This window comes from Nerophis lumbriciformis, linkage group LG24, assembly GCF_033978685.3.
Source record: "Nerophis lumbriciformis linkage group LG24, RoL_Nlum_v2.1, whole genome shotgun sequence".
Classification (NCBI taxonomy): domain Eukaryota; kingdom Metazoa; phylum Chordata; class Actinopteri; order Syngnathiformes; family Syngnathidae; genus Nerophis; species Nerophis lumbriciformis.
In genome coordinates, this window is record NC_084571.2 from 4,063,518 (window position 1) to 4,081,380 (window position 17,863).

At 40.5% G+C, this 17,863-nt stretch overlaps 1 protein-coding gene across 1 annotated transcript; it reads right to left on the bottom strand.

The window, feature by feature from the left end:
- Nucleotides 1-2,215: 2,215 nt before the first annotated feature.
- On the bottom strand, nt 2,216-17,473 carry dcaf7 (ddb1 and cul4 associated factor 7). Its single transcript, XM_061981343.1, has 7 exons — nt 17,081-17,473; nt 16,728-16,886; nt 11,245-11,356; nt 11,056-11,174; nt 10,769-10,978; nt 5,986-6,103; nt 2,216-3,029 (listed from the first exon to the last, which is right to left on the bottom strand). The coding sequence occupies exons 1-7, from the start codon at nt 17,216-17,218 to the stop codon at nt 2,857-2,859; spliced, it is 1,029 nt and encodes a 342-aa protein (XP_061837327.1). The 5' UTR covers nt 17,219-17,473; the 3' UTR covers nt 2,216-2,856.
- Nucleotides 17,474-17,863: the final 390 nt, after the last annotated feature.

The window sequence follows — 17,863 nt, forward strand, 5'->3', positions numbered from 1 at the left end:
CCAACCCAAAACAACTCTCTCCCCCCTTTTGTTCTGGGCATTGAACATGAAGACTCTTCCTTCACTGTTCCAAGTGGCCATGAGAGTCTTGGCAGTGCCTGCCTCCAGTGCTCCAGTGGAGCGAGTTTTCAGCCATGGTGGCATCATACTACGCCCCCATCGTGCACAAATGACTGACAGACTCTTGGCTAATTTGTTTTTTTGCAAATGCAATGCAGCATAGGGCCCTGACATATAAAAAGTACAACTTTTTTGTTATGTTCATGTATATGTCATGTTTTTTCAATGTTAACACTTTTGTACAAATAAGTACATTTGCACTTTATTTTTCAATGTGTTTGTTCTGTAAAGGAATGAGTTAATGTTTAAAATGACTGGTTAATAGTGCTATTATAAAGTGCAATGTCAGCACAATTGTCTTTCCTGCAATTTAAAATGCACTTGTTTTAATAAATAAATACAGCGTTTGAAAAGCATACACAATCTGTGTTAATATATTAGTCTGTGGTTAAAAGGACTTGAAAGGACTCGAAACTCAAAATGCAGGACTTAGGACTTGACTTGAGACTTTCCAGTCTTGACTTTGGACTTGACTCGGGGCTTGCCTGTCTTGACTCGGGACTTGACTCGGACTTGAGGGCAAAGACTTGAGACTTACTTGTGACTTGCAAAACAATGACTTGGTCCCACCTCTGCTAGGTGGGGATTGAACCAGGGACCCTCGGGTCGCGCACGGCCACTCTCCCACTGCGCCACGCCGTCCCTTGCTTTGAAATCACAGTTCAAGGTGACAAAGCAGCTATTTAAGTATTTATATGTATTTTTACAAGCAAATTATAATACGGTCTAAAATAACTATGGGTGCTCCAAAAAAAAATTGATCCCCATCCGAATCAAGCTTCTTATTCATCCCGCCGATTATAAATCGATTCATAATTTTCAAAATTGGAAAGAAAAAAAAATCTAATCTTTTCTATAATACATTCTTACAAATACGTTTTTAGGCCATCTATTTGTCGATATACATACATATATATTTATACATATATACATTACAGGCCAAAAGTTTGGACACACCTTCTCATTTCAATGTGTTGTCTTTATTTTCATGACTATTACTATTGTACACATTGTAGATTGTCACTGAAGGCATCAAAACTATGACACCTGTGAAATTAACCATTCCTCTTGAAGCTCATTGAGAGAATGCCAAGAGTGTGCAAAATAGTAATCAGAGCAAAGGGTGGCTATTTTGAAGAAACTGGAATATAAAACATGTTTTGAGTTATTTCACCATTTTTTCTTAAGTACATAACTCCACATGTGTTCATTCAGTTTTGATGCCTTCAGTGACAATCCATCCATCCAACTATCCATTTTCTACCGCTTGTCCCTTTCAATCTACAATGTAAATAGTCATGAAAATAAAGAAAACTCATTGAATGAGAAGGTGTGTCCAAACTTTTGGCCTGTACTGTATATACTTATATGTATATACACACATATATACATACATGTATATATTTATACATATATCTATATACATACATATATACTTATACTTATACACATATAAATGATACATATTTATAGAAGGGGACTTAAAATAGAGCCTTGGGGGACCCCAAAAGATAAGAGTGTTGCACAGAAATGATTTAGGACTCCCCACATTGTTTGGTAAAAATCCAGGTCGTAATGTAAAATGTGAAAATCTATCTGACATTTAACTTAAACGGGGAATATATCAGTGTGATGTTTTGTGTATTTATGACCATGTACATATAAGGACCCGCCCCTTTCAGGAAGTCCTCCCACATTATATAGTTCTAAGGTTGTCTCAGTAGAGGTGACTGGAATTGAAGATAAATAATTTATTATCCCCCAAAAAAATTATGACAACCAATTGTGATACCAGCGCTGCAGAGAGAGAGAGCTGAGCGATCTAAAGGTGGGAGCAATCTCTAAAAACCGTCACCCATCTCTCATGCTTTTGTCCGAAAGAGCCGGGTATCAAAACTGAAAGTTAACTTGACGCGGGTGCCGAGTGCACACATTCTCCGGGTACAGCTCAGTGCTAGAGCATTTGGTGGCAGATTAAGATTTTGGATGCCCCCTTTTTAATCTGATTTAAAAAGGGGGCATCAAAGTTTTTGATTTTTTTAAAAACATTATTAAGAGTGATTTAATGCCAATAGTAGAAGGATGAGTTGACACATGAAGGAATACAATTTATTATTAGAGCAAATTCAATGGCTTTATGAAAGAAAAAAAAAGCTACAACATGATGACTTGGCTATCTTAAAATGATATATTTATATTTATGTACATGTACCTTGTACTGGCATGCTACAAGGACAGGACCTTCAAGTGAGGACCAGAGCAAAAATAGACAAAGTCACGCCTCCTACCACGTCCTAGCACAGGCAAACGTATATAAGAAAGGAGTATACAAAAAAAAAGAAAATAATTGCTGAGCGGTCATTTTAAAGTGATGCTGTACACGAGGTCTCCAGAAGGCGGCGACATAATTTAACCCTTCTCGGATGAGCGCTTCAGAGGGGACACGTTGGCTAAAACGAGAACATATCTGCTATCAAGACCTCCCTCCTTCACGACCCCAACAACATAATCTCAGCGCTGGCTCCAAAAACACGTTGAGAAAAAAACTCTTCAGAGTTCCGAGCACTACGAGAAGACTACCTGGAGAGCAGAATAAATAAAGAGCTGGAACACACGCAGAAGAAGAAGAAGAATGGCGTAAAAGACTAAATGTAAGTTATTGCCGAGTCGGCGGGTTTTTACTCCAAAAAACTGTTCACTCCAAGTCCGGACAAAGCTTCCTCGTCTTCTCCTTCTTCAGACGCGCAGGATCTCCAAGCAGTTGTTGTAGCAGATGGCGATCCAGTCGGGCTGCGTGGACGCCCACTGCACGTTGTTGATCTCCCCTTCGGCCGTGTAGGCCAGGATGGGGTCCTCGATGGCGCGCGGCATCTGCTGGATGTCCCAGATCAGGGCCTGGTGGTCGTCGGCTGAGGCGGGACGGAGAAGACCATGGTGACAGGTCAGTGTTTGTCACGCTTGGACAATCGCACCATGCGACAAAGACTATTAATAGAAATAAAATCATTTCATATTCAAAACCTACAACATACCTCTTACATTTAAAACCATACGGTACCAATTCCCGGTACTTAACGGTACCAATGTTTGGTACTTTTGTGTGTGTTCACAATAAAACAAAAACGGGTATTTATTAAATATTTCCCAGTGAGCTGATAACAATAACTGTACTGTGCAGTTATATTTTGTTTTCCTACACTTCTGAATGTCATTTTCAGGTTAGAAGTAGTCTTTGCCATTTAGTTAATTGTGCTGGTGTTGTATTTTGTTGAGTCCTACAAAGTGTTTGTACTGTAACAAATGAAGTACCCACATATGACTGAAGTGTATACTTCCAAAATTAGCTTAAAAGAAGCCAGCATACTAACAGGTATCATTTGTCAAGGTACATAGTATTGCCATGAAAAATAGCAAGACTATCAAGAGGCGATCTGCTACAAATACCTAAGTCAGATTTTGGTACTTGATGAATGCTAATGTTAGCATTTTAAACACTTTTTTCAGAGTAATATATTTTGGTACTCGACGCATGTTAGTTAGCATTGTCAAATATTATGTACCTTGACAAATGATACCTGTTAGCATGCTAATGTTAGTATGCTAGCTTTTTTTAAGCTAATTTTGGAGGTATACACCTCAGTCATATGTTGGTACTTAATTTGTTTATTAATAAAACCAAAACATGTATTTATTAAATATTTACCAGTGAGCTGAAAACAATAACTATATTATATAATAACGTTATAATAACATTATATTTTGTTTTCCTACACTTCTGAATATCATTCTCAGGTTAGAAGTAGTCTTTGCCATTTAGTTAAATGTGCTCGTCTTGTCTTTTGTTGAGTCCTACAAAGTGTTAGTACTGTAAGTATTGCACTTATTATGCACCAGCTGTTTGATTGTAATCTTCATCTTAGTTGTGGAGGTGTTGAAGTCGCCATGTATAATCGCTAATCAGTAGCATGTACCGTATTTTCCGCACCATTAGCCGCACCTAAAAACCACAAATTTACTCAAAAGCTGACAGTGCGGCTTTTAACCCGGTGCGCTTTATATATGGATAAATATTAAGATTCATTTTCATAAAGTTTCGTTCTCGCAACTTCGGTAAACAGCCGCCATCTTTTTTCCCGGTAGAGCAGGAAGCGCTTCTTCTTCTACGCAAGCAACCGCCAAGGTAAGCACCCGCCCCCATAGAACAGGAAGCGCTTCTTCTTCTACTGTAAGCAACCACCCGCCCCCGGAAGAAGAAGAAGCGCGCGGTGCATGCTGGGATATGTGACGTTTCATTTCCATTTGTGTGTTTATGTAAATACCCCAAAATGGCTCCTATTAAGTGTGTTGTCTGTCTAATTATAAATAATGCAGACGAGGCGTGTTAACTGAGTTCTCAACGTTTACTCACAGCGTGCTCATAACCACATTCTAACTCCCAGCATACAACAACGCTTCTCAGGGCTACCGCGCATGCTCGTAACTATCGTTGCATGCTGGGTAGTGTAGTTGTTATATTTGCTAGCTCATAACATCACATTAAGAGACACGCTTACGCGCTTAATTCAATACTCGCCGTCATTCCGGGTGGATTGACAAAAGACCTCCAGCCGCTAGATATTGGTGTCAACAGGGCATTCGAAGCTAGACTGCTAACTGCGTGGGAACAGTGGATGACGAAGAAGCGCGCGGTGCATGCTGGGATATGTGACGTTTCATTTCCATTTGTGTGTTTATGTAAAGACCCCAAAATGGCTCCTATTAAGTGTGTTGTCTGTCTAATTATAAATAATGCAGACGAGGCGTGTTAACTGAGTTCTCAACGTTTACTCACAGCGTGCTCATAACCACATTCTAACTCCCAGCATACAACAACGTTTCTCAGGGCTACCGCGCATGCTCGTAACTATCGTTGCATGCTGGGTAGTGTAGTTGTTATATTTGCTAGCTCATAACATCACATTAAGAGACACGCTTACGCGCTTAATTCAATACTCGCCGTCATTCCGGGTGGATTGACAAAAGACCTCCAGCCGCTAGATATTGGTGTCAACAGGGCATTCGAAGCTAGACTGCTAACTGCGTGGGAACAGTGGATGACAGAAGGCGAACACACCTTCACTAAGACAGGGAGGCAGTGCCAGACGACGCCAACATCTGCCAGTGGATCGTAAATGCCTGGGCAGATATTTCGGTCACAACTGTGGTCCGAGCTTTCCGGAAGGCAGGATTCACAGAACTGCTGGATAACAGTGACACTGACTCCGATTACTTCGACGAGACGGAGCCGGCCATTTTGGATCTCACATTTGCCCAACTTTTCACTTCGGACACCGAAGACGAAGGATTTACGAATGAAGAATAACTTCAGAAAGTGAGCGCTATGTTTATTTTGTGTGTTGTGACATTAACGTTCGAGCAACATTATGTTGCTATTGCTCTGCACTATTTTGAATTTTACTATGTTTGTGATTGCACATTTGCGTACATTTTGGGAGTGAACAGAGTTGTTAGAACGCTGGTTTTTAATATATTATTAAAGTTTGACTGACCTATCTGACTGTTTTTTTGACATTCCCTTTAGCGCAGCGTAGGCGCGGCTTATAGTCCGGGGCGGCTTATTGGTGGACAAAGTTATGAAATATGCCATTCATTGAAGGTGCGGCTAATAATCCGGTGCGCCTTATAGTGCGGAAAATACGGTACTGTATATAGCATATCCAAATAGCATCAAGCCAGTTTGAAAAGTGAGACCTTACTTTGAAGCACTTTCTACCATGCACGCTTGCTTTGTTGCAACGGAAAATAGCAAGACTATTGAGAGGCAATCTGTGACAAATATGGCGGTTTGTGGAGGTGAGCGTTTACCTGCGGTGCAGATGTGACACGAAGAGTGCGGCGCCCAGGCGATGCCGTTGACGCAGGCGCGGTGGTTGTTCAGGCGGGCCACTGGCGTGCACGGTACACGAACATCCAGGATCACCACCTGTGTCACACAAACACGTCAGCGGACAGGTAAACTATGTTTGCAGTTGGACCCGCTACATAAATAGCGTGACATCATAAAGTGCGAGGCGACAATCAATTCTACAAGGACAACTTCCCATTTTGGAAATGCGCAAATCAATACACTGCTTCATGTCTAGCTCTGCCCCTTAATGCATACATATATATATATATATATACATATATATATATATATATATGTATGTGTGGGGAAAAAAAATCACAAGACTATTTCATCTCTACAGGCCTGTTTCATGAGGGGGGTACCCTCAATCGTCAGGAGATTTCTCCTGACGATATATTGCGCTCTACTACGGTATCGAGCACTATTTTTTGGATAACCTTATTAAGACATATATATATATATATATATATATATATATATATATATACACACACACATATATTACATACATACATATGTATATATAGTTTCCATATGAGTTGGGAAATTGTGTTAGATGTAAATATAAACGGAATACAATGATTTGCAAATCCTTTTCAACCCATATTCAATTGAATATGCTACAAAGACAACATATTTGATGTTCAAACTCATAAACTTTATTTTTTTTTGCAAATAATAATTAACTTAGAATTTCATGGCTGCAACACGTGCCAAAGTAGTTGGGAAAGGGCATGTTCACCACTGTGTTACATGGCCTTTCCTTTTAACAACACTCAGTTAACATTTGGGAACTGAGGAGACACATTTTTTAAGCTTCTCAGGTGGAATTCTTTCCCATTCTTGCTTGATGTACAGCTTAAGTTGTTCAACAGTCCGGGGTCTCTGTTGTGGTATTTTAGGCTTCATAATGCGCCACACATTTTCAATGGGAGACAGGTCTGGACTACAGGCAGGCCAGTCTCGTAACCGCACTCTTTTACTATGAAGCCACGTTGATGTAACACATGGCTTGGCATTGTCTTGCTAAAATAAGCAGGGGCGTCCATGGTAACGTTGCTTGGATGGCAACATATGTTGCTCCAAAACCTGTATGTACCTTTCAGCATTAATGGCGCCTTCACAGATGTGTAAGTTACCCATGTCTTGGGCACTAATACACCCCCATACCATCACAGATACTGGCTTTTCAACTTTGCGCCTATAACAATCCGGATGGTTCTTTTCCTCTTTGGTCCGGAGGACACAACGCCCACAGTTTCCAAAAACCATTTTGAAATGTGGACTCGTCAGACCACAGAACACTTTTCCACTTTGTATCAGTCCATCTTAGATGAGCTCAGGCCCAGCGAAGCCGACAACGTTTCTGGGTGTTGTTGATAAACGGTTTTCGCCTTGCATAGGAGAGTTTTAACTTGCACTTACAGATGTAGCGACCAACTGTAGTTACTGACAGTGGGTTTCTGAAGTGTTCCTGAGCCCATGTGGTGATATCCTTTACACACTGATGTCGCTTGTTGATGCAGTACAGCCTGAGGGATCGAAGGTCACGGGCTTAGCTGCTTACGTGCAGTGATTTCTCCAGATTCTCTGAACCCTTTGATGATATTACGGACCGTAGATGGTGAAATCCCTAAATTCCTTGCAATAGCTGGTTGAGAAAGGTTTTTCTTAAACTGTTCAACAATTTGCTCACGCATTTGTTGACAAAGTGGTGACCCTCGCCCCATCCTTGTTTGTGAATGACTGAGCATTTGATGGAATCTACTTTTATACCCAATCATGGCACCCACCTGTTCCCAATGTGCCTGTTCACCTGTGGGATGTTCCAAATAAGTGTTTGATGAGCAATCCTCAACTTTATCAGTATTTATTGCCACCTTTCCCAACTTCTTTGTCATGTGTTGCTGGCATCAAATTCTAAAGTTAATGATTATTTGCACAAAAAAAAATGTTCATCAGTTTGAACATCAAATATGTTGTCTTTGTAGCATATTCAACTGAATATGGGTTGAAAATGATTTGCAAATCATTGTATTCCGTTTATATTTACATCTAACACAATTTCCCAACTCATATGGAAACAGGGTTTGTGCATATATATATATATATATATATATATATATATATATATATATATATATATATACACACACACATACCCCCGCGATCCCGAAAGGGACAAGCGGTAGAAAATGGATGGATGGATGGATATATATACATACACATACACATATATATATATATATACATATACATACACAAACATACTGTGTGTGTGTGTGTGTGTGTGTGTGTGTGTATATATATATATATATATATATATATATATATATATATATATACATACATATACACACACACACACATACTGTATATATTAGAGATGCGCGGATAGGCAATTATTTCATCCGCAACCGCGTCAGAAAGTCGTCAACCATCCGCCATCCACCCGATGTAACGTTTGAGCAGAACTGCACCCGCCCACCATCCGCCCGTTGTTATATATCTAATATTAATAAAAAAAAATTAAAAAAGGGTGAAAACTACGCGAATTGCACCTTGTGCAGACAAGATTTTTCGATCGGACACGGAGGAATTAGCGATGTAAAAGACCACGTTGGGACAAAAAAACACAAGTCTAATGCCGTTGCTAGCGATACAAGTGGAAAACTTTCAACGTTTTTCGTCGCCCAAACAGATTCTTTGGATGTGATAAATGCCGAAGTTTTATTTACGGAGGCAATAATTGAGCATGGACTTCCAATCGCACTGGCTGATCACATGGGACAGTTAATAATGTAATGCAACCTTTAAAAATCATTACGCGGTGATCGCGATCCCAAAAATAAACTTTTCTTGCATGATAATGTCCAGAAAAATTCGCTTTATATTACTATAGAGTCCTTTTAACGAATGAGTTTGATGGTTTATCACAAACCTTAAATGAAAGAAGTCCTTTGTTCTCCTGCACCATGCATGCACAATCCTGTCGGCTGTATTTCACAGCACGACATACTGTAAAAAGTGTTTATACTATTTATACTTTCAATTAACAAATTGAAGTCTTGTGAAAGGTTGACAGGATAACTGGCATTAACTGTCAAAATAATTTCAAACTATTGAAGTTAGCTTACAGAATAAACATGTCAATCAACCCATATGATTTTTGCTGTAATATTTTTGTTTTGAAAAGTCACTGTGACTGATAGAAAAGTGATGGTTTTAGCAACATTTTAACCTGTCTGAATGCTAATAGTCATTTTGCGTCGGGGGGCGAAGCCCTGAACCCTCCACCGGGACTTTGTCCTGGACCTACCGGGGCCTGCGGCCCTTGGACCCTGGCTACTAGGTTTTTCTGATTTAAAAGTTGGCAGGTATGGTGAGGTTATAAAGCTTTTGCCTGTTAAAGAAAGGAGACTGATCCAATGCACAGACATTCGCATGCCACGCTGTCACGACCCAGACGCACACCAGTGCGCAATCATATGGGAGCCGCGCTGAGCGCACCTCCAAGCGCGTCTCGCTGCCGGCGACGGCCAGATATGGGCCCACGCTCCAGCGCCATCCATTTTCAGGGCTAGTTGATTCGGCAGGTGGGTTGTTACACACTCCTTAGCGGGTTCCAACTTCCATGGCCACCGTCCTGCTCTCTATATAAACCAGGGTGAGCCCCACCCCTTTCATGAGCGCACTACGCGCGGAGTGACCCCTGTTACGCGCCCCCGGCAACAGGGGTGGCAAGCAGGTAAGCTGCGCGGGCGGAGCGCGCGGAGTGACCCATGTTACGAGCCCCCGGCCACGGGGGTGGCGGGCAGGTAAGCTGCTTACCTGCTGCGCGTGACGCCGGCCGCGGCGAAAGCGGACGAGGCGGGGTGTCGGTGCGGTGGGCGCGGTAGTGACCCTGGACGTGCGTCGGGCCCTTCTCGCGGATCGCCTCAGCTACGGCTCCCGGTGGGGCCCTCTCGGGGGAAGGGGCCTCGGTCCCGGACCCCGGCGAGGCGTCCCTTCTCCGCTCCGTAAAAGTGTCCATCTCTTTTCTTTTTTTTTCTTCTGTTGTGGCATATGCAGCAGGTGCCTGCTCGTTTTTCGTATGTGGGTAACAACATTTAACTATGTATGTATATTTCCGAATTGGTTTAACTGCCACCCGCAAAAAAAAAAAAAAAAAAAAATTAATCCGCCCGACCCGACCCGCGAGCGGATAAAATCTTAGTTTTTTTAATTTCATCCGCCCGATCCGCGGATAATCCGCGGACTCCGCGGTTGTGTCCGCAAACCGCGCATCTCTAGTATATATACATACATACATACATACATATATACACATACGGTATATATATATATATACACATATATACACATACATACATATATATATATATATATATATATATATATATATATATATATATATATATATATATATATATATATATATATATATATATATATATATATATATATATATATATATATATATATATATATATATATATATATATATAGTCCTGGTTCTGACTATGAGAACTACCAAAATGGCTATATATATATATATATATATATATATATATATATATATATATATATATATATATATATATATATATATATATATATATATATATATATATATATATAGTCCTGGTTCTGACTATGAGAACTACCAAAATGGCCCCCGCATCCTTTGATTTGTCATTCTGTGGTCCTCAGTGGGAAAGGTTTGGTGCGTTTACTGACCTCCATGCCGTCCATGGCCATGGTGGCCAAGTAGTTGGGGTCCTGCTTGTTCCAGCAGAGGCGCAGCAGTGGGTGGTGCTGGGGGTCTTCGTAGATGATGGTGCTGTGCTCCAGGTGCCGCAAGTCGAACATGCGCACAGAACCGTCAGCCCCGACCGAGGCGAACATGTCCCGGCCGCCCCCCGCGCGGCTGAAGGCGATGTCGTACACCTGCAGGGATAGACGCTCGCCGTTACAATTCAGCTCCATGCTCCGAATGAAATTTCTGCGTTGCTTGGGTAACGAGCCTCTTTGTCATGAGCGATCAGCTGGGTCTTCACGTGGCCCGACACCAGGTTGACCCGGCCCAGCACCTGGCCGGTTTCCAGCCCCCAGATGGTGCAGGTGGTGTCGATACTGGACGTGCCTGCACAACGATCATCGTCATTATCGTTGGAAGAAACGTAATTTCCCCCACAAGATACTTTTTCGCTTACCCAGCAGATTTGGATCCACCTCGTTCCAGTCGAAGGACGTGAGGGGAGCGCAGAAGTCCGAGTTCTTGTTGTTGTTCAGCAAACATTCAAGGCGTGTTTCTGTGTCGCTGACCTGCAGCATGGGAGTGAAGATGTTTTGACATCACATTACAGGTAGGTTTGCAAGCCGCCACAAGTAAAATGTTTAGGGAAAAAAATAGGAAAAGAAAAAAGAAAATCTCGCCCTTCTACTACACTCCTCCCCCCCAAAAAATTATATTCTTTAATATTTGTCACTTTTATTCGTTTAAAATTGTATTTGGTAAACATTTGTAAAGGTTTAAAACAACATTAATGCTCACTTTTGTTAGCCTGTCAATGGGATCATCCATTGTATGTTAGCATTAAGCTAGCGCCATAAGATTTTTTTTCAGCTTATACCAAAATGTATTGTCGATTTAACATGATTTCTAGATGTATGTGCACTTCATGTGTATTTTAATGTACTCTCCTTTGTGTGTTTAATTTTACAGTAACATAATTGCGGAGACTATCAATAAACAAACTTAAGTTGCAAGTTTTTACCATCTCTACAATAAAAAGGACTGTTTACTTATCTGCCAAACTAAATTCCAACATTATTGGACGGCAGAAAAATATATGTACTTAAGTTGTACAAAGTGCAGTCTGCATTAGATTGTGGTAATAAAATAAGCGACAATTGAAAAAAATAAAGCAAAACCATACAATGCAATATGAAAAAGACATGTTGACAGTAATACCTAATAACACAGATTTTACTTTAAATAAATGCATAACATTATTTAGCCTTTAAAAAATACATGCATTATAAACAATTGTGCATAATATATATGTGAATGCCGAATGTGTGCAAGCCGAGGAAACGAACCAAAATGCTAATGTTGCCATGCCTAGTACGGTAAGAATGCATCAAGTACCAAGTTATATGACTCGGAGGCGTACACATGGAACATTAGGTAAAAGAGCTAGCATGCAAACAGTTAGCATTTATTAATTACCATGTTATATATACATATATATATATATATATATATATATATATATATATGGCGCACACAAGCTACGTAGCTCGCCAGAAGCTGACGAAAAAAATCAGAATCAGGTCACAGAGCGTTTAGATTGAAGTCACATTTGAAAAGATCAGATTCCAATCGGATTCAGGACTACCTCCTGATGTAGCCTGAATCTGATGCCAAAAGATCAGATTTAAAACACTTTGGAGCGTTTAAACTGGCAAAAACAAAAAATCTGACCTGTGTCGCTTGATGGCAAAATAATCCAATTTGGTGTGCAGTGTAAACGGGGCCATAAAGAACACAAAATGTTTGTTTTTTTATGTGTTATATCAGAGAAGGGGAATCTTTGCAGACACAAAATATTCATATAAGTGCCGTAAGTGCCTGCAAGTCCGCATTCAGGGCAGGATTACTGATGAGCTGCAGCGGATAGTGAAAGTAAAGTGTGTCACTGAAGTCGCTGCTCCTTCTCAATGTTGTGTTTCAACTTCTATGATAGTGTTAGTCATATTTATGTATTTTGTTCTTTTGGGCTGCACTTCCAGCTGTGTAAGGAGGACGAGACTGACTTACGCGACAGTGGAACGGGATGGTTGTGCACACACAACGACACAAAGTTGTTGTTTTTTACAAAAACACACGCAAATGTACACAAACTCACACACATTCACATACCAAGCATCAATGCTTTCCTACTGTTGACTACTGCAGTAACAGCTAACAGACATTTCCGCCATATTTGATCGAAGAAATATGCTGACAGCTGATCACCGTGATCGAACTCAAATTAATCACGGTCACAATCATATAATCACCCAGCCCTGACCTTGTTATATAATTTGCACAGACAACTCTATTTCATTATTTTTTTTTTTCCTAGCATATTGATGGATAACTTGCTTTGACATGGTAAATCAAGGTGTCGAGCAGATATTTAAGTAAAAAAAAATGCTTTTAACGTCTTAAATTTCTGTCAAAATAAAAAAAAATATGAATACATTTAGCCTAGACTAACACCCTCCACATCCCACCTCCCCAGATTGTAAATAATCAAATGTATATACTTGTTCTTATGCTTTCTAAGCTCACTATGTTCACTGCTCGCTGTACATATCATACGAAGTCAGACCTACACTGTTACAATGTCCATTTCTCAGATTATATAATTGTTGATTAGTGAAGTGCTGATATCTACCAAACCTAACCCCCTGCCCGAACCCCCTCCACATCCCAACCCCCGGATTGTAAATAATGTAAATAATTCAATGTACCGTATTTTTCGAACTATAAGTCGCACCGGAGTATAAGTTGCACCGGCCGAAAATGCATAATAATGAAGGAAAAAAACATATATAAGTCGCACTGGAGTATAAGTCGCATTTTTGGGGGACATTTATTTGATAAAACCCAACACCAAGAATAGACATTTGAAAGGCAATTTAAAATAAATAAAGAATAGTGAACAACAGGCTGAATAAGTCATAAATAACCAACTGAGAACGTGCCTGGTATGTTAACGTAACATATTATGGTAAGAGTCATTCAAATAACTATGACATATAGAACATGCTATACGTTTACCAAACAATCTGTCACTCCTAATCGCTAAATCCGATGAAATCTTATACGTCTAGTCCAGTGGTTCTTAACTTGGGTTCGATCGAACCCTAGGGGTTCGGTGTGTCGGCCTCAGGGGTTCGGCGGAGCCTCCGCCACAGAGGTAAAGACACATCCGACTTATCGTGTAAGTAAAAACTTCTCCCTATCGGCGTATAATGGATACCCCCAAACAATGTTCCCTCTAATTTTCCATCTGATTTGCAGGTTTTTTGATTGATCGATTGAAACTTTTACTAGTAGATTGCAAAGGAAGAGAATACATTACATGAAACAGTACAGTTTACACAGTACAGTATATATTCCGTACAATTGACCACTAAATGGTAACACCCGAATAAGTTTTTCAACTTGTTTAAGTCGAGGTCCACGTTAATTAATTCATGGTAATGCGTGTAAGGTGTGTAATTTGTTGTGAGTTCATGCACTGTGTTGGTTTTGTTCTTTGAACAAAGTGATGTTCATGCACGGTTCATTTTGTGCACCAGTAAAAAAACATATTACTTTTTCTTGAATTTGAAAAAAAAAATTTTTTATTTTTCACTAAAGAAGGGTTCGGTGAATGCGCATATGAAACTGGTGGGGTTCGGTACCTCCAACAAGGTTAAGAACCACTGGTCTAGTCTCTTACGTGAATGAGCTAAATAACAGAGGTGTGGACTCGAGTCACATGACTTGGACTCGAGTCCGACTCGAGTCATGAATTTCATGACTTTAGACTCGACTTGACAAAATGTAAAAAGACTTGCAACTCGACTTAGACTTTAACATCAATGACTTGTGACTTCACTTGGACTTGAGCCTTTTGAATTGACATGACTTGACATGACTTGCTACTTTCCCCAAAACCCAAAGATGAAAAAGTTATTCGGGAGCGCTCCGTATTTTTCATTGTGTACTTGTCTATCAGCGTTGCGTGTGTCAGCTGGTGTGCTGTCAGTACAACAGCCAATCAAATTAGATCTACTTTGTTTTCATCACACAGCATTCATCCAATCAAATTGCAGGACAACCAACGAAGAAGACATGTCCAAACCACACGCCAGTGAACAAAAAAAGATACCTAAAATAATTTTGTTTGGGTATAAAAATTACGAGGTGGTCAACACAAAACGGTTTGCAGTATGCAACACATGCGGTTCCAAAATTACTGATGGAGAGGCAACAACTTCCAACTTCGTCCGGCATTTGAAGTTGCACAAAGAACGGTAAGTTTTGAATGTAAGATAACGTTTATTGGCTAAGTAACGTGACTTTTATTTGCTGTGTAGTTAAATCAGTGAGGCTGTAAACTCACTGCTAACGTTATAACGTTATTGCAAACACGGGAATCTGTTGCAGTTCACTACCTTATTCATACTTTTTGTTCAGTGATTTTTTTTAAGCAGGGTTACGTTAGTCAATATATCACACGTAACGTTAGACGGCGGTCAGCAGCACCGCGTATTTTAGCCACCTAAAAAAAGACAAAAATAGTAAAATAAAGGTCAGTTAAAATGTATACTATATTATGAATATGTGTACCGTTTTAGCTAGCTTTCTGACATACTGTTGGTTGTTTACCTCAGTGGTCCCCAACCACCGGGCCGCGGCCCGGTACTGGTCCGTGGATCGATTGGTATCGGGCCGCACAAGAAATATATATATATTTTTTCTTTTTTTAATTAAATCAACATAAAAAACACAAGATACACTTACAAGTAGTGCACCAACCCAAAACAACTCTCTCCCCCCTTTTGTTCTGGGCATTGAACATGAAGACTCTTCCTTCACTGTTCCGAGTGGCCATGAGAGTCTTGGCAGTGCCTGCCTCCAGTGCTCCAGTGGAGCGAGTTTTCAGCCATGGTGGCATCATACTACGCCCCCATCGTGCACAAATGACTGACAGACTCTTGGCTAATTTGGTCTTTTGCAAATGCAATGCAGCATAGGGCCCTGACATATAAAAAGTACAACTTTTTTGTTATGTTCACGTATATGTCATGTTTTTTCAATGTTAACACTTTTGTACAAATAAGTACATTTGCACTTTGTTTTTCAATGTGTTTGTTCTGTAAAGGAATGAGTTAATGTTTAAAATGACTGGTTAATAGTGCTATTATAAAGTGCAATGTCAGCACAATTTTCTTTCCTGCAATTTAAAATGCACTTGTTTTAATAAATAAATACAGCATTTGAAAAGCATACACAATCTGTGTTAATATATTAGTCTGTGGTTAAAAGGACTTGAAAGGACTCGAAACTCAAAATGCAGGACTTAGGACTTGACTTGAGACTTTCCAGTCTTGACTTTGGACTTGACTCGGGGCTTGCCTGTCTTGACTCGGGACTTGACTCGGACTTGAGGGCAAAGACTTGAGACTTACTTGTGACTTGCAAAACAATGACTTGGTCCCACCTCTGCTAAATAATATTATTTTATATTTTACGGTAATGTGTTAATAATTTCACACATAAGTCGCTCCTGAGTATAAGTCGCACCCGCGGCCAAACTATGAAAAAACTGCGACTTATAGTCCGAAAAACACGGTATATACTCTGATGATTAACTTGTGTGATGACTGTATTATGATGATAGTACCATGAATTGATTAACGTGGACCCCGACTTAAACAAGTTGAAAAAACTTATTCGGGTGTTACCATTTAGTGGTCAATTGTACGGAATTTGTACTGAACTGTGCAATCTACTAATAAAAGTTTCAATCAATCAAAAGTAGGAGTCGTTCATGACTCGCGTATCTCTGAAAGGTTTCTTTTGATACAAAGACGTAAACTCGCGTTGACCTTGGCATTTCAACTGGAAGATGGCAGTAAATAAATATCCTACCCTCCAGATGCGCAGGTAGTCCCCGCTGGTGGCCAGCAGGTCCGGGTAGACCCCCTTGGTGTCCGGGATCCACATGATCTTAGTGGTGGGGTACGGGTGGTCGAAAGTGTTCCTGCACACAAACTCGGAGCTCTCCTCTTCCAAACCCACCAGCTGGACCTGGGCACAAACATCATCCGTGTAAAACCGCATTAATTACCAATAATTACAACGTAATAATATCACGCGTGTAAATACTTAGGTGTTATGTTTTTAGCAGTCGCTAAACAAAACAACGAGCATTAGCGTTAGCTCCATCGCGTTACTATCTTTAGCCTGTGTTAACGAATGGCCACCCCCAAAACGACACACACCTTGTTGTTGTATTCCTCCACAAAACTCCCCAGCGCCAAGCGAAAGCGTTTGTCGGGCCGTACGCTCCAGTTCATGGCATAAACCGTCCATGGCGCCTCGTATTTGTAGATCTCTTTTCTCTTGCCGTGCAGCGACATCCTCGCCAACTGCGGCTAGCACGCTGCGGCTAACTGGCGAATAAACTAGCCGGGAGGCGAATGCGGTCGCTTATCTTTGAACTCCCGAGGAGGGTCGGAGGTAAGACGCGGCGATGATCGCCGACGCACCACAAATATGTCGTTATAACACAAAATAATCAACACTTTATTCAACAAAGAGCGGCATGATAGCGCGGATCGAGCGACAGAAAGCTGTCAATACAGGCAGGTCATCAGCGACTTCCGGTTGTAGCTTTCAAAGTAAAGCCGATGGTTTGTAGCATGTGGTGTAGTTATTGCTATGATTTGGTAAACAGGTTAAAGTGGTGTAGGCCGTTCATTCGATTTTTACTGCTAAAACAAAAGTTGGACAACTATTTAATGGGGCTTTTTCAAAACGAATAGGACTCCTGCTGAACAAAGGTGTTACCGTTATGCTAAAAACATGCTAAACGCGAAGGAAAGGCTAAAATACTGCTTCCGGTTCGATTTGTCATCTCACAGGTAACCACGCATTTTTGGATTTTGGATAAACATGAATTGGATGTTTGTGTTTATCTGCAAAAATAAAAATCCATAAAAGGAAAACAGCACAATATAAAATTTTATGGCAATATTTTAATTAAAATCAACCCGCTTTTTGTT